General features: G+C 41.6%; 4 protein-coding genes and 2 long non-coding RNA genes across 8 annotated transcripts in view, besides 1 other annotated feature; 3 read left to right on the top strand and 3 right to left on the bottom strand.

Annotated features, from left to right (window-relative positions):
* Positions 1-17,341, top strand: part of beat-Ib (beaten path Ib) — a 57,302-nt gene extending 39,961 nt beyond the window's left edge. For both annotated transcript variants that reach the window (NM_078855.4, NM_001169516.2), the window contains exons 3-7: positions 14,197-14,408; positions 15,476-15,611; positions 15,670-15,926; positions 15,986-16,157; positions 16,662-17,341. In NM_078855.4, coding sequence (NP_523579.1) covers positions 14,197-14,408; positions 15,476-15,611; positions 15,670-15,926; positions 15,986-16,157; positions 16,662-16,798 — 914 coding nt within the window. In that variant the 3' untranslated portion in view covers positions 16,799-17,341. The remainder of the gene's footprint in view (positions 1-14,196; positions 14,409-15,475; positions 15,612-15,669; positions 15,927-15,985; positions 16,158-16,661) is intronic.
* On the bottom strand, positions 4,868-5,587 carry CG13244 (uncharacterized protein). Its single transcript, NM_135928.1, has 2 exons — positions 5,465-5,587; positions 4,868-5,355 (listed from the first exon to the last, which is right to left on the bottom strand). Exons 1-2 carry the CDS (start codon positions 5,535-5,537, stop codon positions 5,120-5,122), a joined length of 309 nt encoding a protein of 102 aa, NP_609772.1. The 5' UTR covers positions 5,538-5,587; the 3' UTR covers positions 4,868-5,119.
* lncRNA:CR44868 (long non-coding RNA:CR44868) lies at positions 9,366-9,917 on the bottom strand. The gene has a single exon (NR_124298.1). It is a non-coding gene; the product is annotated as a long non-coding RNA:CR44868 (long non-coding RNA).
* lncRNA:CR44867 (long non-coding RNA:CR44867) lies at positions 10,413-10,784 on the bottom strand. Its single transcript, NR_124297.1, has one exon. It is a non-coding gene; the product is annotated as a long non-coding RNA:CR44867 (long non-coding RNA).
* A 2,313-nt stretch (positions 17,342-19,654) lies between the features above and the next one.
* Positions 19,655-19,707: a mobile genetic element.
* A 357-nt stretch (positions 19,708-20,064) lies between these two features.
* CG31821 (uncharacterized protein) lies at positions 20,065-21,540 on the top strand. 2 transcript variants are annotated; one of them, NM_001299039.1, is made up of 2 exons: positions 20,065-21,070; positions 21,124-21,540. In NM_001299039.1, exons 1-2 carry the CDS (start codon positions 20,098-20,100, stop codon positions 21,432-21,434), a joined length of 1,284 nt encoding a protein of 427 aa, NP_001285968.1. In that variant the 5' UTR covers positions 20,065-20,097; the 3' UTR covers positions 21,435-21,540. The 2 variants fall into 2 exon arrangements, with proteins under 2 accessions (NP_001285968.1, NP_609771.2); NM_135927.4 differs by having other exon boundaries at positions 21,124-21,490.
* A 410-nt stretch (positions 21,541-21,950) lies between these two features.
* CG31823 (uncharacterized protein) lies at positions 21,951-23,596 on the top strand. Its single transcript, NM_165138.2, has 3 exons — positions 21,951-22,104; positions 22,271-23,182; positions 23,260-23,596. Exons 1-3 carry the CDS (start codon positions 22,029-22,031, stop codon positions 23,553-23,555), a joined length of 1,284 nt encoding a protein of 427 aa, NP_723939.1. The 5' UTR covers positions 21,951-22,028; the 3' UTR covers positions 23,556-23,596.
* The last annotated feature ends 1,641 nt before the right edge of the window (positions 23,597-25,237 follow it).

Raw genomic sequence — 25,237 nt, 5'->3', positions numbered from 1 at the left:
TCAACCACAAACTCACCAGCCATCTGCCGCAGTGCAAACGCATTACAAATTATTTTTATTCAATTTTCGCGCAACGACATCAAAGGGCGGCAAGCGGAAAGCATCAGCGAGTGCAGAACTCGACTTGATTTCGTGTAATACAATTTTCACCTTTTCCGTCATTTTCCCATACACCAGCTACCAAATGCTTTTCTCGTTCTTTTTTAAGGAGAATTATATTTTTACATAATTTAACGTAAGGACCGGAGCTTCATTCCAGTTTGCCATTTCTTTACGGCGGTTCTGGTAATTCCCGCATCTTGATGATGTTGTGCGGCAGCCATTGCATTGACCACTAAAAGTTTGCCATTAAAGGGCATGAAATTGTCCCATTTTTCAGACGGATCCTGGTCAGGCATAAGTAAGGCAAAGTGGCACTTGAGTGGTGGCACTTTGAATGGGCCACACGGCTCCAAGTTCACCCTTTTCGCCCGCTCTTCATCACAGCCTGGCTTTTCGCCGACCTCCTCACCATGCTCACTTTGAGTGTAAATTATGTTGTAAATACGATTTTTTAGCTGGCAAAATGTCTTCGTCATCAAGTGGTTTGCTCAAGGGTCCCCTTTTCCCCTTCCTCTTCGAATGGACCAAATGGTGTAAAAGCAGCGCTCCTTCGGCGAAAGGTTGCTAAGTGGAAGTAGGTGCTTTGGGTAAATGTGCGAAAATATTGTTTATTTCAGGGCGCAAGGGCGGCGAAACGCAGATTGGGCTCCTGTGACTGCCCAGTGATGGAATTGTTCGCCTAGCAAAGCTGAATAAGGTGGGTTAAGACGTTCGTCTCCAGTCACTTGTCTACACATTTATTTGGAATATTTGTCAACAAATGCGAATCACTTTCAATGAAATTTATAGAATCTTATTTCATATATTTCAATATAATGAAGGAGCATATGAATCACAGATTAAAGTCATTAAAAGTTGCTGATAACGCAGATCGGCTGAATTCATTGAATTTGAACACATATTTATTTTGATGGCTACATTAGTCATGCAATGCTTGCGTAAATTCCCAAATAAGTTTCTTTGAAATTAAGTCTGAACCAAAATTCTCCAGAGATAACCTGTGTGTGCGGCTTACCTTAACTCTACTCTCTTCGTTTGATATTCAATTCCCAAGCTTGCCATAATTCTCCAGAACATTTGCATAAATACAGAGCGAAAGATTATCAATAGCCCCATGGCAATCGGCGAAATCCTTGCGGCCGTATTTAAATTCAAATGCGGCATAATAAGCCAGTTTAAAATCCCAGACCGCAGGAAAGACAGGATTGGATTGGCCAGCGAATGGGTGAGACTGCTCCCGGCCAAAATGTGAAACTAAAGCCAAAGCTGGCTGGCCTCCGACGGAAAATCATTACCAGAAATGTCCTGCAGCGTCATTTGTAAGCGCCTTTGGCACTCTGCCCTCTGACAATGAGACAGGAAGACGGCTTTGAACAAAAAGGGAGACAGGAGAGGCAGCCGCTGGGCAGCAGGAGACACTTAAGTCTAATGGTTTTGTCAGCTGCGCCATCCTTGGCAACTCACTCCTCCCTAAAATCCTTCGCAACGATATCGCAGCCACTCACAGCAGTGGAATCCGCTTCAAAACGAACTGCCGCTGCACGCATACAAATTGACAATTTTATTAGCACATAAATTAGTAAAAATAATCAATAAGCAATGTGCCAAAAAGCAGTCGACAGAAAGAAAGACGTATTCCAATGTAACTCAATGCGAATGTAAAATACTCTATTTCAGAAAATCATGTAATATACAAAATATAGTGTAAAAGCACATTTCCTATAAAGTTATAAAGAAGGATAATGCCACATGTTTTTTTAACAATCAAAAGCGATAAATACCCATTTTACTATAAAAAAAAATCAAAGCATTTCTTTATTTAGGTAACATAAAAGCCACCATGGCTTCTTCGAAAGAATCAAAGGAAAGGGAAGCTAATGCTCAAAATTGGAATTCGTGGCTGGCTGGAATAAATTCCATTTGCTGGCTGTATTTATGCTGTGTCCTCGCAACCTCTGGACTTCGATGGGGAAGTGGAATGCCAGCAATTGCAATTACCATGCCGATGCCAGAACCAAACGGATACCAAACGGGGATCAATACCAAACCCCAAGCCAGGACCCGTATCGTGATGGTAATGATGGCCAAGACGGGAATATTGGTCAATTAGCAGTGGGTCAGCTTCAGACTTGTGCAACAATATAGGCAACTTGGGATGCCGGCTGATTCGCAATTCCCAGCTTGTATTTCTCCTTTTGCTTCGACTTGGCTAATTGCTTAATTCACGAACACTTTCGCACTGCATACTTTTCGGTGTCCAGCGGGTGGTTTGCTCAGCAGTTTCCCACCCAGTTTTTTAACTATTTTGCGCCAAAAAAGTTGCCCGACTGCCGCGAAACGATGATGATGACGATGATAGTGATGATTCGTCCGCTGTTGCTTTTTCTCCCCGAGTTGTTTGTTGTTGAGCGCTAATTAACTAGATTTTCAAAGGGAAAACCGTTTGCTAATTTGAAAACGAAATAGTTTCCCGGCCCCTCCGGCGTCGTTTTCAAATGAAAAGTTATGAAACATGCAGTGATGGTGGATGTGGTCATGGGAGATTTAACGCCAGTTGCGCTATTGAATACAACTTTTCCACCAGTCGAGAAAACCGTCAAACTCTGATCATTAGCGGGCAGAATGAAGTAGAAGATAATAAGCCTCTAAACAGTAAAAATGAGTCCAGTAAAATTAATATTAATAAATTGATAAAATACTTTGTATAATAAAAAGCACTATAAATATCAAGCCGTCAAATATTCAGCCAAAGATATTATACATGTCATTTTCCATACATTGTACTGAGGAATTTATTTCACCCTAATATTTTTATTACCTTATGTTCATTAAAGTTCCAAACCTCTTTAAGTTTCTTAATATATCCTTTAAACATTTCCCTCCAACTGCAGGTCACTCGCCTTCATTGAATGTAAATTTTTCCGACTGGCACTCTGCCAAAAAAGAATAAAACAGCAGACGAAGTGGAAGTGCGCCACTTAAATGGGGGAAATGAAATACAAGGAGACGAGCAGCGGAAGTGGGCCAAATGGGAAGGGGATCAAAGATGAGGTATCGGTGATCTAGAGAGGGCGGGTCGCACAATTCGCTGTCACACTTAACTGAAATTAGAACGTGATTAGATTTCATTTAAGCATTAAGCTAAACTGACAGCCAGCATGACAGCAGGGAGCTTGCCGGGCATGGATATGGTTATGGTTCTCGGCATTCTCGGCTGGGAAATGATGTTTTGGGCTGGCAAATTTATTGACAATTAGTTGGCTAGTGGGAGTGGGCTGGCTGGGGTGGGTGATAGTGCGTTAAAGGGAGTGGCAGGTCAACACGGGATAGTGAACATTAATTATAACGTGCATAATTAACAAATCTGGCAATCAGCGGAGTAGAGGCTTAAACTTTAGCACAAGCGGAGAGCCCAATAATCGTTTTGGACCGAGCCGGAGCCAAGGACGAATCCTGGAAATCGGGGTGCCTTGACCATTGAGGCAGCGCTAATGAAAGCACTGCCGGCAGAAATTGGTTTACGGGCTGTTCACGCAAGTAGAAGTTATTAGTTGAGCCCTTGACTCCCGGCTTTCCCCTCCGGTTACTTCCACTTTCCGGGCTAATTTGCGGTATTAATGACAGCAAACGGAAAGGGCGGGTTCTCGAATAGCCCCATAATTGGTAAAGCAATGCCATATCTCTATCGTTAATGCAATTGTGATAATCTTAGGAAAGTAACCTCGGTCCATATATCTTTAACACTCACGGCGAGAGGCTGCTTGAAGTAACTTAGTTTATAGTATAGTATTTCCTAAGTATGCTCTATTAATTATTAATATTATTTTTAATATTTTATAAATATAAAGGATTATGTTAAACTATTTAATGCCAGTCACTAAGCTTTTATATAGCGAAAATAGATGAGTAGATGAACATAGCAGCATTTGTTTGCTTATCATAATCAACTTGTTCCTCTCTGATGGGTCTGCGCCACTAAGAAAGCCATTATGGAAACTCAATCGACCTGCCTCACTTGACACATACACACTCGCACACACACACTTACATATATATTTTGCACCTGCCCGAGGGTGAAAAACATACATACACACGATTGCTCAGCAACACAATGGCAACTTTATCTCTAGCAAACTAAACAAATACAAATAGATTAGTTCAAAAGTTCAGGGCGTTGTTCGAACGTTTGGATGCCAAAAGTCAAATTGTGTCAACTGTTGGGGCGGCGAGAAAAGACTGGCAAAAGGGCGGAAAACATGTCAAGGCCTTTTCGACATGTGGGTGGTTCGACAAGCTAAACAAATTGAATGCGAATCGGCAGATTGACGGCTGGACCTGCAACTCGGACCGGCTTATTGAAAGGCGCTGTTTGGGAAATGGGAATCGGAATGGGGGTCAAAGGTGAGCCACACAGACCACATTTGAATTGCAAAGCAGCGAGCTTGATGGTGACACCTTCCGTAATGCATCAACAGATATGTGCTAACTAAAGATCTTCGTTCGAGTGGAAAATTAAAATCCTGATCAGAGACTACGAGAACTATTCCCATACCCACTACTACTCCCTTCGGTGTATTTCTTCAATTACTTTGCATAAATTCCAGGGAAACGACAACCTAATTAGCTTTCAGACACGGCTTCGTTTCATTAAGCAAATGGTCCCGGGTGTATAATTTTAATACGCAATTACTGGCGTTTCAATGACACTCAATGATGCCTGATAACAGACACCATTATCACCCCAACCATTACAAAACCAAGAGCTAGGAGCAATAAATTTAATCCGAAGGCTTAGGTTACCTTGGCTGTTGCTCAGTGGCAAGGCTTTAAACATTTGACAATTTATGCGAAAATTATGTGCGAATCGGAGTGGTGTTACCTGGGTGACTTAAGAGGAAAAGCGAGAGATCTCTTTATTGCGAACAGTTTCCGCCCAGCCCGCCATTAATCAATTGGTTTGGTTGTCATGCCGTCAAATCTCAAAGTTCCTTCCAAATATCCCACTCCTCTTGGCGTCCTACTTGTTCAGCATCCTCGATTTCATAGAAAATTTGCATGGGGCAGACAAAGTTGTAGAATTGCCGCAGTACGAAGAACACGGACTCGAACATGATGTCCCGCTTCCTGAAAATGAGCTCAGAGCGCAGATTGGACAGACGCCTAAATAGTGACAGTGCAGTAGGCTCAACGCACTGGACTGGTGGAGTGGACACAGGGGTGGGGTGCCGAGGTATAAGAAGGCCTTGCCAAGAACTGTTGGAGAAAAATATTTCATTAAAAGCATATTCGATTTGTTCAAATTTGAATAGCCCTAAAAATATTTGGATGAGATCGACCGCGCCTTAATTGTATCATTACTCACCTCGTGCAAACTTTCGAAGTGCTTGTTTAATTGGGTCGAGCGGCTGGTGTTTCTTTTGATACTTCAATTTCATTTTTCGAGTTGAATTTCAAACGGAGGACCGAGCGGAAAAGCGGAGCCTGCTCCTTTGAAATGACCCCACCACTTCTAGATCCTAATTGGCACCGCTACCAACCTAAAACCCACAAGCAGCCACCACGAGGCCTCAATTGCACTTTGTGGTTGGTTGGCTTGGCGGTGCGGCCTACACTTTGCTTTGAAATCGCCGGTGTAATGTCATTAAATCTATTGACCTGAGCCAAATTGTTCGAATCGAACTTAAAGTCGAGTGAAATTAAACATTCATTAAGATTGAGGTATTTAATAAGAATGTAAAATCCTGAGGATCTTGAATAAAAGAAAAAACTCATTTGGTCAATTGAATAAATTATAATATTTTAATATTTACTGTACAATATAGTCAAGGTTTCCAAATTAAAACGCGATTAAGTAAGTAAGCGGTTAATTATTGAATCGTAAAATCAGCATCTTACATATATTTAAAAGCTACAACACCATTTTCATATATTTTAAAAGTGATAAAATGCACCTAATTTAACTATTTAAATCCCTTTGCTTGTAGGCTGTATGATTTTTTGTCACTTTATTTACCACTCTTAATTGCTGAAACGCATTATTAATCCTCTTACAACATTATACCATCATTTCGGTTGCACAACTCGAACTGATGGTTAAGCCCTCTTCAGTGAAACATTTTTTGCAGACGATAATTACCAAAATGATCTGCCAGGACACGCGCAAACACACAGCAGTTATGCGTTTGAAAAAGTTTCAGTTGGTGGAAAGCTGAGAGCAAAAAATGTTGCATTAAATGCAGCATGCATTTTGGCCGAATGCAAAATATCCCCCTGCTGCTGAACAAACACATTTAAAATGCAATCAATTGGGCGCCCAAGCGACGCGGGCGTATCGCCAAATGGAATTTAATTGTGGCCGCATTTATTTATTAATTGATTTTCCTCCTTGTTCCGGGCAACAAATTAATAAAGTTTTTTAGGAGCGAGTTTCATCTCAAAACTTTCATTTCATTTATAGGATTAACGCTTAAAACATATATGAATTACTTTCTAATTTTTTCTTGTCAAGTTATAAAAGTTATCTTTGCACTCTTTACTGTTCAGATATTGAGTATCTTTTAATCAGGACCTTTCAAGAGGGCTATCTGTGCTCTTCGATATTCGTCTTAGATGAATGCCCTCAGCTCCAGATGGGCAATTTGCCGGGAGCATTATCATCCGTCCAGCCCGACGACATTAAGCCGGTGCTCGTTCATTAACCAATAAAGCTCGCTGGATAATTGCAATTACCATTAACTGCTCTCATGGCTTACGAGCGCAATCCTCTCGAGCTTGACAAGCGGCAAGAAAACTTCCACGCTTCCTGGCTTCAATTCGAAAGGCCATCACTTCATCATTCGCCCCGTATCCTGTCCCAACCAACCGCACACTTTAACAATTATTGCCGACCACACGTGGACATGGACAAGGATCTGGACATGAACATGGACATGGACACAGATACGGATAAGGAGTCGGAGTTCGAGCTTGTAATGTGCTCAATTTTTCGCATTTTGCACATCCGTCGGCCGGAACGGGGCCCAGACGAAAGCGGGTTCGAATGGCCACCTGCCAGCTGTAATAATATTAAACAATATATATAAATCACTCAGCTGTCCGGCGCACACAGCGGCAGGATCCCAAGGATCCGAAAAGGAGTGACAGGGAGGGGCTTCATAAAAATTTACCGCCATAATGCTTATTTTAAAAGTCAATATGTTCGGTGCCTGTTATTTTAACACCCGGCGTGTCCAGGTGTCCTGGTCGCATCCGCTTGCGAAAAGTACGAGACAGGCGACAGGATCCGGAAAAGCTAAAGGAAGAGCAGCGGCAGGAGCAAAGTGTCAGTGGCCAACGTCACAGCCCACAACACACAACATAAACATAAAGTGAAAAGCCCGGCGAGAAAGAAGCAGGCTGTCGGGAAATAAGTTGGAAGGTCCCAGGACTCCTGGCCCTGTTTCCCCTTGCTTTCCATTTTTATTTTTACCCCCCTTTTTTTTTTTTTTTGTTTGCGGCCATCTAAAGCCAAGCGTCACATGTCGCCAGGATGAAAGGGAGCGGCAGCTTGTTGTTCATATCCTGGCCTGTCGTCCGTTTATGTGACGTGATTATGTGCAAAAAGTGCAACAGGCAGCAGGACCAACCCGTCTGACACCGTGTAAAGTAGCCCTCGAGCAATGCGGATGTCGAGGACAGGCTTGCGGGTGAGGACGAAGCCGAGGTTGAGGTTGAGGGCAACTGACGGTGGTGTCTCACCTTCGTCGACTATGAGCTGCAGGCTCGTTCGGCTTACACGTGATTTTTGCAGAAATATCGTGGGAGAGTCGCGATGCCAGAGGCGGCTGTCAGTCAACTTATTCCGGTCAATGTGTTTTATTTTCACCAGAAAAGCTGTCTGCATTTGTAAATTCAATAAAATAAGAAATCACTTTACTTGCAAACGCATTGTATAGACATTGAGTTTAAACTTGTTTGAAGAGTTTCATATCTGGGCTAAATGTATGCACATTCTCACAAGAAAACCCAGAAAGCTAGCGAGATTTGGCAATTCGATTCCTAAATATATTGTTTAGGAAGTAAACTAATCAAGTATTCATACAAACTATAGTTTTAATGTAATACTTTATATGTCTAAAGAACATATTAAGAATTTCAAGTATATTTTTCACAGAAGATATTTTCTTCCAGCACACAATTCATGCTATAAATAAATGACAGAATTTTGCCATACTTTCACTCTACTTTAATTAAAACGCAAACAATTAATAACCGTTCGCTTAGTGGGAACCGAAACAAAAACGGGTCTGGATCGGGTATAGCATAAGCAGCTGGTGACGATCGATCCACAATCGCTTGCTTATCATTTCCAGCTTTTGCTGAGTTCTCGGAACTGATGACGCATAACTTTTACTAAAAAAGCCGAAACAGCGACGAGAACGTGAAATTCAATTCGTTGACCGGGTGCCTATTTTGCTTTTTCGGTGCAACCGAATGCTATTTCAATGTGCTGGTCGCCTGTTCTATAAGCAAACTATTTAAAATGTTTTAAACTTTTCCATCCGAATTGTTGTTAAATTTTGATATAAACAAAATAAAAACATTTACACCCATTGGCGCCGACCGGTACTTGTTTATGATCGAGGCAACGGAGCGTATGCGTAATATGTACAAACGCACGTATATACGAAAAGCGTACTAAATTGCCCTTTTGTTGTTGCTCTCCTCGCTTTATGCCGTCCCTCTCACATCCACTGGGAGACTACGGCGTAACGGTGAATCCGTAAGCTTCTAGGAAATACGGTATTATTTTGTACTAATTCGAATAGGCGAGCAGCGTTTAAAAGCATGGCGACGTCTACCCACTGATAAGTGGCATTATGACTGAACCCACACAGCTACATACGCTCGTTCACATACAGATATGGGTTTGTGTTCAGATAATGATTGTGTGCGCACGTGTATTGAAATAATATATGCATACGTATATGTATTCGTCTGTTTGCTTTTTATACCAATGGGGGGGTCTGGGACTGGGGTAATTTGCTTATTGGCACTCTCACAAAGCTTTAGACTAATTTGCCTAAACATATAAGCACTGAAAGAAACTATTTTTATTTTTAAGTCGTAATCTGACTTATTCACATTACATATATATATATATATACATACATATGTATGTACATTTATTGAAAAAATGTATGCAATTTTTAAAAGATATCTGTCGACTATATTGTAAAACACAAAGAAAACAAGATTTCAGTTTTTTTAAACAATATATTTTTGTAAATTGGTTAGTTTAAAGCTTATACACGCATGCCTGCTTTTTTAGTTTTTTATTATTAACGGAATATTATTAGGAACAAGTTATAATATACAGTTTTTAGTTGTACCTATTAGGCAACGAAAAAATTGAAATCGTTGCTTTAAAGCTTAATTTTGTTTGAGTTCTTAACTAATTGTTTTCTCCAAGTGCACAGTAAAAATCAAATTTATCCATAACGTAAGTACTTCCACCAGATCACTGAACGCCTGGGATTTTGGATAAATGGTCAGCGTGGAAGAGCGGCGATACAAACGGAAAGTGCTTTCCTAGGCTCCCCGGATACAAAATGTATCTGAAGCTATTGCCCAACGGCTGATTCGGGAACTTGGAAATTCTAGGGCTAGTGACGACATCATTCTCGATCTCTTTCCAGCTGTGTGTGTCACAGCTTGTGAGCGGGGTCTCTGCCCCTCCGCTGCGGCCACTCTGCTCCATAGCTCGGTTACACAAGTCAAATTCAACCTTGGCACTTATTCACTCGAGTGGAGCGTGCGAGATGCACTCGACAAACGACTTTCAAATGGTTTCTGGTCGCTTGGTATGAAAAGTTTATAATTTCGTATTTAACAAAAAAATAATGTTTTTTCGCGTGAGGAGGGGTATGCGATCATTAAAGTTTATAAACATTTCCAGTGCCGCTCTTGCTTTTCGAGCGTTTTCTATGGAAAACGACAAGCTACCCATTAATGATGTTTAGCAGCTGAGATGTAGTCATGCATTTTACGGTTCGGAATAACAATTTGTTGCTCGGTAAATATAATACTAAGTTCACTGTTGCTACCATGCCATAAGCTACAGGAAAACTTCGATATGATGAGCACAATTCTTAGTTATGGAATCGAAAATACAATACAAATTCAAATTCTACAGTGAAATTGTAATACAATTATAATTAAAAATGCGGTAAGCTAACCGTTATTTTTAAAACTGCTTTTTACTTTATTTACTTATAATATGTATAATAATTCCAAAATTTAATTTACTGAGAAAGTGAGAATATATTTTTCCCCTATCTAGTGCGTACTGTGAAACTGATTGCAGAGGCAATCAAAAGTGTAAGTGTGTCAGCGGTCTCTCTGCCGCTGAACACGAGCAACTTGTCTCCCTCTCTTATTCCACTCACCCTCTCACTCAGACTTGTTCCGTTCGCAGTTCGCTCGCTGTTTCTCTCTCACCACCAACTGCCGTCTCTCTTACTCTCCCACCACCGGGGCGGTCAACGATCTCCGAAATTTGGAGCCCGGGTTCGTTGACCCGTCGAAAAAGAAAGCACCGTTTCTACAGCGTCACGCGCTGAGTTGTCTGATCGCCTGGTAGGCGCAACAGGCGTCTGATTTTTCTTTCAATCGTCGATCGGTGGGTGCCAGTGGTTTTGGTGGTGCTGCTTGTGCTGCTTGTGCTGCTGGGGCCCTCGATGGGTCAGGGACGGGCCCTGAACATGACACCGTTGGCGGCCACTCAACTTGGAGCGTTGAACCTTGGGCCAATCGGGGTCAGCGAACGCGCCCAAAAAAGTGGGTCAGCGAAGAGCATCCAACGCGCAGCCGTCCGGATGAAATTCACTTTCGTTTTTTATGTAGAAATCGATAGCCGGCTTTGCTCGACGACCAGGCGAACAGACAGCGCTAGTGAACGAAATGTATCTGAATCCACACTGCGTTCGTATCTGCAAATGTATCTGTATCTGCCATGTACAGTGGACGCAATCAATGAAAAAACATTCGCACTCGATGAGATTGTTTTATAGAACAAAATCTTGCGGAAATTTAATATCTCCCAGATTTTTAAAAACTTGATATATCTGCACATCACATATCCATATACCTTGTTTTGTTGTTTGTTATTATTTGAAACATCCGTACAAATTTGTCAAATTATATTTATACATATGAATGACACTGTACGTCGGCGGATGAGTTTGTTGGGCTCTACGCCTCCACCGCCTTCACTTTCGCTTTCAAATCATGATCGATAATATAGGGGCAGCGAGTAACAGGCCAACATAATGCCAAGTGGCTCGCACTTCAGTTCCAGTTGGCCGTTCGCTTCTGGTGGCCTCGTTTTCCAGTCGCTGGCTTTTTGGTTTCTCTGTGTTTTGTTGTTTTTATTTGTGTCAAAACTTAAACAATGATTGTGTACTGGGTGGGGCGACGTGTAAGCGACGTCCGGAGCAGGTCGCTTGTAATGCTGGCTTTAATGCAGCACTCAAGTGGCAAATCGGTCTGGAGCAGCGACAAGGGATTTCGTGAAATCAGATGCAAGCAACATGGACTTTAAGATTGTTAACATTGCTTTAGATAAGAGGAAAAATAATCTGCAAGACGGACATTTTTTGCAAGTAATTAACGATACAATAAAAAAACGACGATTATAATGAGCTGGGCAACTTAGATTACAAATTTGTAAAGCGGCTACTATTGCGAGGCAGCATCTTATTAAATAATATTCGCAAAATAGCGGCAAAGTAGGCAATGTTCTTTTCGAGAAGCTGAGAGCTTGATTTTCATTGTTGAGTTCATTTTCTGCTCACTTTAAGAAGCTTTACCAAAGATAAACGCCTTTATGAATAAGAGCTAGATTAGAAAAACTGCTATACTATTCATAGTTCATAATTATTTCTACGTGTCAGCACAAAAAGCTCAAAACTAATTACTATTATTTATTATGATAACCTTCTACTCTATCTTATCCATTCTGGGGCCCTTTAAGGTTTCATGGACTCCTTTCCGATCCATTTGCAGTTGTTATTGTTTCCTTTTGGTTTTTTCCAAGCCGGTGCCCGCTTCTGGTTTTCCAAGGTTTTCCAGTTCGATCGAGACGACGAGCCCAAGGTTTCCTTAAGTTAAATACGTGTGCCGCCAAGTTGGCAGCAGCGTTGTTGGCCCTCTTCTGTTGGCCTGGCCAAAATAGAACAGCAACGGTTTCTAAATAGTCTTCCTATGGTCGTTCGCTCTCAATACCCCGTCCCAAATGTTACCCCTCTCGCCATTCGGCCAAACAAATAGTGCTCTGTTTACGCAAATTTGTGCTGGCCAACAAACGGCGGCCGGCTAGAAAAGCCGGCAATATGGATGAGATTAGTTTTTTCGTACTATTTCGATCCGGCGTTCAGCGTTGGAAAAAAGCAGCTGCTAAGCAGACGGAGCAGCATGAAATTTTATGCTGATATGAAAACAACAAAACGAAACGACAACGCGCTCCGTACGCAGCCAGTGCCATTAAAATCAACGTGAAACAACAATTAGTATTCAAGGTTAACCAGAAACGAACCGCGAACAGTCGACGACGAGCTGAGTTGCCAACTGGGGACAAGCAAGCAATTGTTTAAACAGACCCCCTAGAAACCGGTTACTGTTTCTTTTTTTCCATTTACTATTAACAATTTATAAATAGCTATGTAGGATACACGACATAGGAACAAACAAGTCCTGGTTACTGGCCACTTTCCTTCTAGATGATTGGATATGTTGGGCAAAGTCTTATTATATATAAAAAAAACTAGAAAAAATATATGTATAATTAAAAAGGAAAAAAAGTAAACTATTGGTATAGGGGAACTCATTTTATGTATATGCCAAAAGTAATAGAATTAATCTGTATTGCAAAATTCATTCCCATAATTTTACAGATTCAACCTCCTATGCAAGTATATCAAGTGTAGTAGTTAGATACAAAATTGATTTAAATACTGCCATCGCCGCAAAGATACTTTCCACTCGAGATACCCAAACACCAGATACGCACCCATAAACTACCACTTACTCGGATCTCCCATCTGTTATAATATGCTCACAGCCACAAAATCTTAGCTTCTTTCCCGGAGGTCAATGAACTCTGCGAGCTGCCCAGCAACCTTTGACAGTGGGGTCCACCTGAAGTTTCTGGGCACCTGGTCGCCTGCCCCAACTCGATTTCCTACATGGCAGACTTCACTTCACGAGCAATCAATGCTTGTAAAAGAAAAAACCGAGCCCCTTTATGATTTACGGCTCTCTCGGGGAGCATCAGCCCCTTCTGAAGCATTCACTTTCGGTTTTAAATTTTCTAGGAAGCTTTTTATAATTTCGAACAGGCGAACAGCTTGAGGCAGGCGTTCCAACTGCTGATCGCACAATTGTATTTTATAATCAACTTTTTGAGGGCGACTCTTCCGGTTGTCTCTTTCACACACGCGGGCTATTCGTATACCGGAGAGTTTATTTGTTTTTGGCCTTTTTCGGGGGTTTCATGGTCGGTGACCTACTTTTTATTCCACGCAGCAGAGGTGCGGTACACAGCGCCAAAAATAAATATAAGCTTATACATAAAAATAATATCAAAAGAAAAATATTTAAAAAATATAAAAAAATATAATATAAAAAATATATATATCAATATAGGATAAATATTTATAAGGTTTATTTCATATATTTTTTAATTATGTAAATCACAAATATTATTGGGCATAACTTTAAGTAATCATGATTTTTCAGGATTCTTATTTAAGGCGCTATTTAAGCGTCATATTTTTCTTGCACTTAAAGATTTCACAATACATTACCAGCTGTAAAGGTGTAATTAGAGTGTGTTTTATATAAATGTTTAAAGTTTGTTTATTTTTGGGCTTATTTCCCATGATTTACCCCTTGGTGAGGAACAGTTTAAGTTGCTACCGTACGCGTGGAATCCCGTGTAATCCACTGGGGGATCATAATTAAGCCACAATAACTTGTCATATTTAAGCCTCCCCCGGCTGCTACTCCGAGTCCATGGCCACAACTCATTACAACGCTCCCGTCCTCTTTTTCCAGGTCTCACTGTTGGGCTGCGGAACGTCAACGTTCGCATACCGTCCGCCGTTAAGCGTGGCGATAATGCGCTCTTAATCTGCAATTATGACATCGAGAACGACACGCTCTACACGGTGAAATGGTATCGTGGCAGACGGGAGTTCTACCGCTATACGCCCAAGGAAAATCCGGCCTGGAAGATATTCACCAAAACGAACGAAATCGATGTCGAGGTGAGTGCAGAGATGTCAACTAAGTGGCTATTTTAAAAGGCTACAATTTAAATGTTAACTAAAATTATAAACTAATAAAAAAAAAGTTTTATATAAACTAAAATAAAATATATAAATTTAAAATTGTGTATAATTTTAAATTATACAAAAATAATATTAAAAACAATTAAAAAGCCGGCATTAAAAATTGGTTATACATTTTGAAAATATAAAAAGCAAAGGATTTTACTGAGACAGATTGGTCAAAAGGGGAATTTACAAAAGCGTATTTTACATTTTTTATTTTTCCGCGTTTTTTTGGTTGTCGAATGCTGATTAAATGGCTTAAATGGCTATTAATAGCCAAGTTGGCAACACTCGCTTAGTGCTGTGATATGATGATGACGGGCTTTATTGAAACTGAAAGACAGGCACGGAGGGCCAAAGCAACGAAAGCAAAAAGTTGCCAATGTAAATTGCTTTAAATAACTGAAGGCAAAGTGCTGCTGATGGGCTTCTTTGTTGCTGCTGCTGCTGTTTGCAGTTGCAATGTTGTTGTTGATGCTGCTGCTGCAAGGCTGCTGATGGTATTAACGACAGCAGCAGTTGCAGCAGGGGGCATTGCAAACAATCGACCTGTTTTCGATGTTCATGTGTGCATCCATGTTGGTTTTATGCATGTTAAAAAGTTTTAATTAACAATTTTGACTTCCCATTTGCTGCGCTCTCAGTGTTGACTTTAGCTGACATTTCGATATTAAAACGGGAAAAAGTACAAAAACCGCATGAAATAAAAAGTGTATATTTAAATATTGTCGATGCGCAGCAAAGAAGTTTACGCCTATCTTATGTAATCACTTACATATGTATGTACGTAAAAGCTGAAAGCAAATAGTTGGTGGTTGCTTTACAAGCTCTATTTACCTGCGCACAAATAATTTATTACAAAAAATGATGTTTGTATATGTAAGGGCAATGGGTGTTGACAAATTATTAGTTCCGGTTTGATGATTCATTCAATGTATACATTGACATCCAAAAAAGATTTAACTTCATCTGGTACTTTTCAAATTCTCTATACTCTGCAGACTGCCCAATCGAATGCCAGCCACGTTCTTTTGCGAAATGTTCCCACCTCAATATCGGGCAAATTTGCCTGCGAAGTGTCCGCAGATGCACCCACCTTCGATACTTCCATCGTGGCCGCCGACATGGAGGTGGTTGGTAAGTAAGCAGATGTTTCTCATACCCTCCCACTAACCCACAGCGCGTTCTGCCGCAGAATTGCCCACCCAACGACCCATAATTACTGGCATCCATTCAAGATACCGTCTGGGGGACGTTATAAATGGGAACTGCTCATCGGATTACTCCAAGCCGGCTGCGAATCTCACCTGGTGGATCAATGACATACAGGTGCCACCCAATTATCTCCGCATCTACGACATTCAGCGGCACGTGGCCGAGCATCTGGAGTCGGCGGTTTTGGAGATCAAATTCGTGGTGACGGTACATCACTTCATCAAGAGTCGCTTAAAGGTAAGTCGACATTCCTTAGCAGCAAAAGAACAAACAAAAATTTTCAATTAATTTTGCAGTTGAAATGTTCGGCAAGGATACACGAAATTTACGCACAGGAGAGCGAAAAATTAATCGAGGAAGATCGTCCCAGGATTCTGGCCTCTGGCAGATCACCTGATATGAATATGTATCCATTTGATCAGCCAGGGGATGCAGATGAGCATAACGAACTATTTTTGATCCATTCAAGTAAGTACAATTACAATACAATTCACCCATGGAAAAATCAGGAAGTAACTTTTCACTATTTCGAACGTATAAATAATTTACAAAGACAATCAAAAGATAAGATACTTTCGGTCGTTATTAGGTGAGCTTGTTCTGCCGAAAAATAAGCCGACAGAAAGGAAGATGAGGGAACCAACTGACCCAAGCGGGCCTGAAGATCTTGTCCTGATTGTTTTTACATGCCATACATACGAGTACATATGTATATGCACAGGGGAAACATTTATACGCCCGCCATTACAGTGATAAACTGTGGGGCATTAAATCAAAGTTAGCGAAAAAGAACCGAGCACCTTATTATCCTTGTGTGTTTGGCCCTCTGACCGGCAGCGATTTATTAATGCTCTGCGCTAAGCTGGAAGCAATTAATTCAAAGATTAATTTCACCGGCGAGTGCCCTTTCCGAAGCGGATTTCAATCTCTAGCCCCGCCTAAGCAAATCTGTTCTGTTCTGTTTTATTTCAGATGCGGCTTGCGGACCATTTGCCTGGCATCCGATTTTGTTTTTGCTGTTGTGGCCAAGTTTCTGGGTTTTCGCCGCCTGGGAGAACTGGCTGTGGAACCTGTTGGAGGCTCGACTTTTTGGCAGGGCGGTGCGGTGATAGGATGGCCAATGGCAGGAGAGATGGACTTTAGGCGGGACTTGAGACGGATGAGAAACCGTGCTCAGGCTCGGCAATAACGGTACCCACATTTAGCGAATCGATTAGCAAATCAAGAGTGAAGGGTCCTCAGCATACCGAATATACCTACTCACATACACCTACATCTATGTTAAGTACGTAACTGTAAAGACAAATGCATTTCCAAAGACCCGTACTCCTCTATTCCTAAGTAAAGTGTAAATAGGCATCGAGCACTTCCTCGCATACTCAACAGGAATATATATATATACTACATACATATATATGTATATGTATATATACATAAAAATATATCTACTCTCTAAGCAGGATTCTAAATGTTTGCTTTCGTTGGGTTTTCGACGATTCATTGTTAAGATTGTGGTTTCTAGGCAGATTCATTGTTCTGTTCGTCTGTGTCTGTACAACTAAAATGATTAGCCGTAGCTTTAACATTAGTGTGATCTTAAGTTGAAAGTGTGCGTATTGATGGAAGCCAAATAAAGATGGTTTTATTTGATCACTTAGTTGCTGTTCTATTCACTTTAGAGGCTCTAAATGGTAAGTAGTACGTTTCATTTAAATAATTCAATGAGCTCCTTGAACTGAAACCCAAATTAAAATAACTAATTGCGGGAGTCTCCATGCCCATTATCCTTTTTATAGTATTTATTAATCGGTTGACTCTTCCTTGTACAATGTAAAATATTACCGTTTATACGAAGAAAAAAACAGATTAAACGGGGACAACAAAGGACAAAGGACAAAGTTCTCAAGCTGTACCGCAAATGGAAAACTTGTATTTTACGTGACAAAAACAACGCTCAGTTAGCAACAGGAATGAAATGGAAATTTGGAGTCGCAATTGGCGGAATGACATGAAAAACAGCGTACAATGGGTGGTGCTGATTTTGGCAACATCCACTTTGCACAGTGCGCTGCACAGTGGGTGGGGTGCTCATCCCACAGATTGTTGCCTCCGCCTGCAATTTCGCACTCGAATGCATATCAGCGTCACAACTCGCTTTTAAGCTATAGCCATAGGGGTAAAAACTGGGCCAGGAGGAGCTCTAGGGACAAATTATTTGGCGTATAAGTGTTGCTCTAGCGACCACAGCAGTGTACTGAACGTGCAGTCAAATAAGATCAAAAAATTTGTTTTGAATTAAGATTTAAAAATTTGGTAAGTTCCATAATATAAAAATCTACGTAGTTATTTGACCACCACCTTCTGGATATTCTCCTGGTTTAGAAGATCAGGAATTAGTACATGAAGTTTAGAAGAAACCCCATTTTTGTAATCAAAAAAGCTATCGTGGGCACGATGAAATAAATAAATAATTAAGAAATCTTTGGTAAGTTATCACTGTGGACGTCAGTTCAAGTAGTGAAATGGTGCGAAAACATAATTTCTCTTCTATTATTTTCAATCAATTTCTGTGGAGGCTATATGATATAGTTGACCTATTATACCCTCTGCAAGGGTATAAAAACCAACTCGTTTTAGGTGCTCGTATCCCGTATCTGCAGAATTGCTCTGGCAGTCGGGCCAATTGCTTGAAAATGACTTTTGGCAGCGGCCAAAAAGCGAGCTGCTGGAGCTGCTTAATGGACAATCGAAAACGCATTGAACTGGCAATTTCGGTTTTGCTCCCGTGGCAAATTGATTTCCGTTTGCGGTCGCATCCCAGCGTCAACTGGCCCCTGATGACAGTAGCCGCCACCAGGTGGCGCACTCATTAAAACTGCACTGCAACCGGGACGGAATTGGCAGTGGGTCGTTTGGTTGGGTGCTTTTCGTTTCGGCCTGATTGGTGGGTGGTCCTGACGTGTCCAACCACTTGCCGTTGTCAAAAGCAGTCGCAACGAGCCGAGGACGAAGGAGCTGCTTGCATCGTAAGCTTTTTTGTCGTCCTGCTTTTGACTTGCGTGGAACAAACAAACATTTGTTAATTACTTTTCCCGGGTGCAGCCACAGAAAACAGAAATCGGATTCATTTTCCACTCCTCTTGTCCGGCGTACGGACAGTCGGTTCTTTTCTTCCATTTTTTTGACACAGGATTTTTCATTGTTTCAGACGCGTTGAAATTGAAATTAAGCAATTTTAACTTTGACAATTACCACATAAAAACATTGGCGTTGGACATGAAAAGCAGACAACTTTCTTGGACAATTAATTGAAAATGTTGAAGGGAGTTTTGGAAATAACTTATATGTTGTTTTAGCCAACAATTAATAAAAGTAGACCAATTGTATAAATGAAATCCTTTTTTAAGGTTACACTGAAGTATTTATGTTTTTATTTGTACGTTGCAGACAAAAGTTTTAAACTTATGCCACAAAAGATATCGGATGTAGATCCCAAAAATATGTTACACTATTGAATAAACAACAAAAGGCCCTAAAATATGTTAGAATAAATTTTGAATTAGTTTTAAGTTTTGAACCTATTTTCTTGCTTAGTTTTATAAAATTAACATTTGGATTGTATTTAAATTTGAACAACTAAAATAAAAAGGTTTTTTTTATAAGAGTTCAACACTAGCCGTTGGTTATTTGCATAGTATTTAAAAAATAAACGCCTTGTTGTTCAGCAAATATAATTTGAAGTTTATCAAAAAAGAAATACAAAATCAATTTCACCTAATTTCAATAAAATAGAGCAAAAGAAAACTATGAAGAGAAAATAAATGGTTTAAACAGGAAATAGTTGAGGAAATAAAAGGATGAGGGGTTTATATGTGCACTCGAAAAAAAAATGATGCTCGTGCCTCGGTATGGTAAACAAATGGGATGATGCTAGTCAATTAATAAATAAACAAGATGATCGTTGAAGTCGAGTTCCTCGACTATCAGATACCTCTTACTCAGCTGGTGAAAATGCGAACGTAAGCAATGTATGATTTACATAGTGACAAAGCGAAATAGAAAGTGTACTTGCAAAAAAATAAAAATAAAACTAAAAAAAATCATTTGCTTTTTTTATATAATATAAGTATATTACTTAGTGTCTTTTACGGAATGTTTTCCAATTTAAGTAATAATTATGATTCTGATAATCATTATTGTCGAACTACCAAAAAACTTTCGTTTTTTAGAGTGCTTTAGTCCGAGTGTGAACAGAAATCTATATATATACATACGTTTATCTGATATAAAGAGAACCTTAACATTTTTCATGGTCACGTTTCATCCGGTCCAAAATGCTCTCCACTCCGATAAATAGCCGCGATTCCGATCGCAAAGAGCCCAGTGATTTTCTATCTTACATTTGAGAATGTGGTGCGGTGCCTTGTCGATTGTGTGTCTGATATTCCTTTTCGGAATATCCGAGGCCCGCAAAGGATTTGGTCCTGGCGAACAGGACTGGGGTTATGTGGACGTCCGCGATGGGGCTCACATGTTCTACTGGCTATATTACACCACTGCGAATGTGAGCAGTTATACTGATCGACCGCTGGTTCTGTGGCTCCAGGGCGGACCTGGTGGCTCCTCCACAGCCCTGGGAAATTTCCAGGAGCTGGGACCTGTGGACACGAATGGTCAGCCGCGAGACGGAAACTGGGTACAGTACGTCAACGTGCTGTTCATTGACAATCCCGTGGGATCGGGGTTTAGCTATGCGGATAACACCAGTCTGCTGGTTACCAACAATGAGGAGCTCATCGACGATCTGATTAGCTTCATGCTGCACTTCTATAAATTGCACAAAGAGTTCAAGAACGTCCCACTCCACATATTCTCGGAGAGTTATGGTGGTAAAATGGCCCCCGCCCTGGCCATTCGACTGGCTAAAGCCATGAGCGCCGGTGAGTTGGCGCATCCGGGAACTCTTAAGTCAGTGACTATCGGCAATCCTTGGATATCAACTCGGCACATCAGCCGCGAGCACTCCAAGTATTTGTTCGTCAATGGTTTGATCGACGAGGATGGGGTAGCCCTACTCGATGCCCAGGAGGAACGAATCTTAAGTGCTCTCAAGAAACACGAGTTTGATAAGGCCACTGATGAGTACTTGAGGTGGTATGAACTCATGCAGCAACTGACTGGTGAGATCTACCTTTACAATACACAGACCCACGTGGATCCTTCAGAGGATAGAACCTACGGCTATGGAGAAGAATTTATCCGCTTCATAGAGCGAAATGTCAGTGAGGCCCTGCAGATCAATGGTACTGTCTATGCGTCACAGGTTATGGAAGTGTTGTCCAGCCTTCACGGAGATCGCCTGAAATCGGAAATTAATACAAGTAAGTTAGTGAGGTGTTAACGTGTTCTACGTACTTTATTACATTTATTTTAGTCCCGCGCCTGCTGAATGAGACCTCTGTTAAGGTAAATATTTATTCTGGCCAGTTGGACACTTTAGTGCCGACCACAGCCACATTGGCTCTGATCAAGGACTGGGCATGGAATGACAAATCGGAATATCTGGAGGCCAATCGCACAACCATAGTTATCAAAGGCATACTTCAGGGTTACAAAAAGGTCGGAGGCAACTTCGGGATGTACTGGATAAATCGGTCGGGCCACATGGCCCCGTCAGATAATCCAGTCGCCATGCAGTATGTCCTTCAATCCGTTACGCAATATGACAGCTATAATATTGAATAACTTAATATGTAACATAAGACACATCGAATAAAGCATTTCTACCATATAGACGTCGTATGCCAGATGCCCACTTTCGGTATTTTCTGCTGACGTCTTAATCAAATGCAGAGCTAATATATGTATATTGTGGGTGGGTCTATAGACTGGGGGTCAATGTTTATTTAAAGCAGCGTATATACAAGTTCGATTTTGTTTAGAGGTCTACACTTCGGTAACGCGGCCGCAGACACCGAGGCACTTCCATCAGGTTTATTAAGTGGAAACCCTTAGCACAGTCGGTCAGTACATTTTCCAGGGTATTAAAATCTCTGAATACGGCCTACCCACTTAATATGGCAGGACTTCTAATATCAGTAAGTGTAAAAGATGAACCAAACAAATATTTGTTTAACAATCGTAATATTATAAAAGAAAGGGGATTTCCATTTCGTGTATGCATTCCATTTCCATTTTTAGTGTTTACTGGAAAAATGAACGTATTTCCTAGTAAAGTAAGCAAACAGCTAAAAGCAGCGTCAGATCAGTGCGCATTTCCCGCCGAAGCGGGCAGTTTAGTTCTACTTTCCTTTCCATTGCATTGTGATCATCGCGATTATGTACCTCAATGAGAATAAAAATCGTATATGGGCGTGTGCCCTGTGTTTTTTTTTATCACTGATCTGCGTGCAAGGTGTGTACGTTTTCTGAGACATAAATGTGGTATGGTTACCAAAGTGAAAAAAATGGCGTAGTTGTGGTTGCCATATTGAGGTTAATTAAAATCTACTAAATGGGGTCATTTATAAGTTTCGATGTTTGAGAGAAATACTCCAAAAGTCTTAGTTATTTCGTTGCAGGACGTGTTGGTCTGGGACCTGGAGTACAGGAATGGGACTATGTGGAAGTTCGGAAGGGCGCTCACCTCTTTTACTGGCTTCTATACACCACTGCCAATGTATCTCATTTCATAGAGAGGCCGCTGGTAATCTGGCTGCAAGGGGGACCCGGTGTTGCATCCACCGGCAGCGGGATATTTGAGCAGCTTGGACCCATCGACATCGAGGGCAAAACGCGGGAAAGCAGTTGGTTGAAGCACGTGAATGTTCTTTTTGTGGACAGTCCGGTGGGCACGGGATTCGCTTACGTTGAGCATCACAGCCTCTATGCCAGAAACAACAGGCAGATAGCCCTCGATCTTGTCCAGTTGATGAAGCAGTTTCTTACGAAGTATCCCGATTTCCGAAAGGTGCCCCTGCATATATTCTCCGAGAGCTATGGCGGAAAAATGGCTCCCGAATTCGCGCTGGAATTGCATTTGGCGAAGAAAGTAGGCGAATTAGAGTGCGATCTGAAATCCGTGGTAGTAGGCAATCCATGGACCTCTCCACTGGACAGTATTCTGTCCTATGCCCCCTTTCTGCTCCAATCGGGCATTGTGGATGATGACGGTTATCGTCGAATATCGCGACTGGCCGGCGAGTTAGCTGCACTTGTCTATGGCGGAAAGTGGTTACGCGCCTTGATGAAGGCGACCGAAGTTCAGGATGAGATCTCCGCCAGTGCGGGCGGAGTCTTCATCTACAACACCCAGCGGCGGGTTCACGTGGACGAGGTCTACCGGTACGGCGAAGATCCGCAAATGAGCGACTTTATGCGATCCAATGTGACTAAAGCACTGGGGCTAGGCAATATGCCCGTGTGGATGGAACAAAACTCGACAGTCTTCGAACGACTCAGTCAGGATATTTTTAAGCCAGCGAATCAAATAGGTGATTATGATTTGTCATGCTTTTTGTTTTGTTGGCAAGTCTAAGAACATTTTATATCGTAAACGTATGAAATTTAGTTACCAAATTGCTGGAAGAGACGCCGATACAGGTGGGTATTTATTCTGGCATTCTGGACCTACTGTGCGCAACACCCGGCACCGTTAACTGGATCCGCCGACTTAAGTGGCGCCGCAGTTTGGAGTATGCCAAGGCACCCCGTACCGCCATTCGGATTGAAGGGATGCTGGAGGGGTACGAAAAGCACGGCGGAAAACTCAGTATGTTCTGGGTCTTTCGGGCGGGACATCTGGTACAGCAGGAGAACCCGGCGGCAATGGCGTATATTTTAAGGTACTTTACCAGCTATGGATAGTGTACAAATTCTTTCGAATAAAGTTACAGAGTTTGCACGACAACAACATTAATTCGAGAATTTCAATCATTTTCACATCACTTTCCCGACCCAGGAGTATCTCAAAACACTTGATAATTAAATGCCATAATTTCGAGGCAAGGCCACAAGTCACCCACATAAGGGACTTGCCCAGAAGCATGAGCAGCAAACAATTCTCTAACAATTTACTCAAAATTAACTGAATCCCTACTGCCTTCCCTTCCAAACTTTCTGGCTGGGATGCGGTCGGCCGCATCACACGGACAGACATTCGTCTGGCTCAGGCGGAGCACCATTGTTGGAGCGTTTTACAGGTGCACCGCATCAATTTATTTTCCACACAAAAGCCTATTAAAAGTCTTACACACTTGGGCATTGATGAGCGGCTGGGGAACTTCTCGTTTCGGGTCTGGGTAAATGTTTGCCAAATGAAACCACTTAACCTTTTTTTCCACCAGCGACCGAAGGAAAAATGAGCAAACGGAGGTTGAGTTTAAAAAAGCATCGTTGCGGCGGCCGGGACCGCAACAAAAACAAATTAATTAAAAACTTAAAAGTTTGTCTACGGCAACGCCTCAATTGGAAGGAATGAAGAAAAACAAGCAGAGAGAGGAACTGGGAATTTGACGATCCGGGACCTTTCGAAAAATCTCTGAAGTCTGTCAATTGATTGGATTCTGTCTTTCTTGCTGAAAGACTGCCTTGAAGATGCCTACATCCTTGAATGCGATGTTTCTCATTTTAAAATAAGTTTAGCCAAGTCTAAGAAAGAAAGAGAATTAACTAGTACGTTTAATGTTACGCTTAGGTACACTTTAAGTCCGACCATTAATTACACAATGCTTATAAGATTGTTATAATAATACCGCGATATCAATTCGAAGTTGAAATATTTCAAAGAAATCACTTTGTCACACCAGGAAATTAACTGAACCCAATTCGACAATTGATTTAAGTGGCCCAGCTCCGTACATACTTAATTTGGTGTGCGGCACCTTGCGAAGGCCCCCTCTTCAGAAATCACTCACGTCTCTTTGTCATCAACAACTAATTAGGAAATACTTACGGCTGAAAATAGCAATCGAACAGCGCCAGGACCTCCCAGTGCCGAATAGATAGATTGTAATTGGAGTCCATGGTCTTTGTTCTCGCGTTCCACACGAACCGCGCTCCGTCACGTCAGGGTGCCGAGTAATTTTCACACAAGTTAACGCCACATATCGTGCATATTAATTATAGGCAAATCTAATTTGCCAGACCCCCCCCCCCCCCCATCCATTCCCATGGCCACCACGAATCCTCCAACTGCGGGACCTCTGCAAACGGTAGTCACGTATAAGGACCCGTCCCGCTTCAAGAATGCGGATAAAGCTCGTGCACGTATGCCACAGGCTCTATCCTGGGTATGGTATGGTATGGTATCCTGGCCTAGGCTGGATCATGTGTGGCTGCCACGTTGCCACCGGTCGGGGGAAGGCTATTGTAGCCATGTCAAATATTTATAGGTAAGCATGCCAAGATTTACCACGCAGCTCACAAATTGCTCCCGTATGCCGGCTCTTTCTTGGCCCGGCCAAGAGTAAAATAAATTAAATGCCTGCTGAAAACAAAGGAAAATTCTTCGCATGAAAAATGCGGCTACGGCACGTGGACGGGGTAAG

Source organism: Drosophila melanogaster, chromosome 2L (genome assembly GCF_000001215.4).
Source record: "Drosophila melanogaster chromosome 2L".
Lineage (NCBI taxonomy): Eukaryota > Metazoa > Arthropoda > Insecta > Diptera > Drosophilidae > Drosophila > Drosophila melanogaster.
This window is presented reverse-complemented; position numbering and strand designations above follow the sequence as displayed.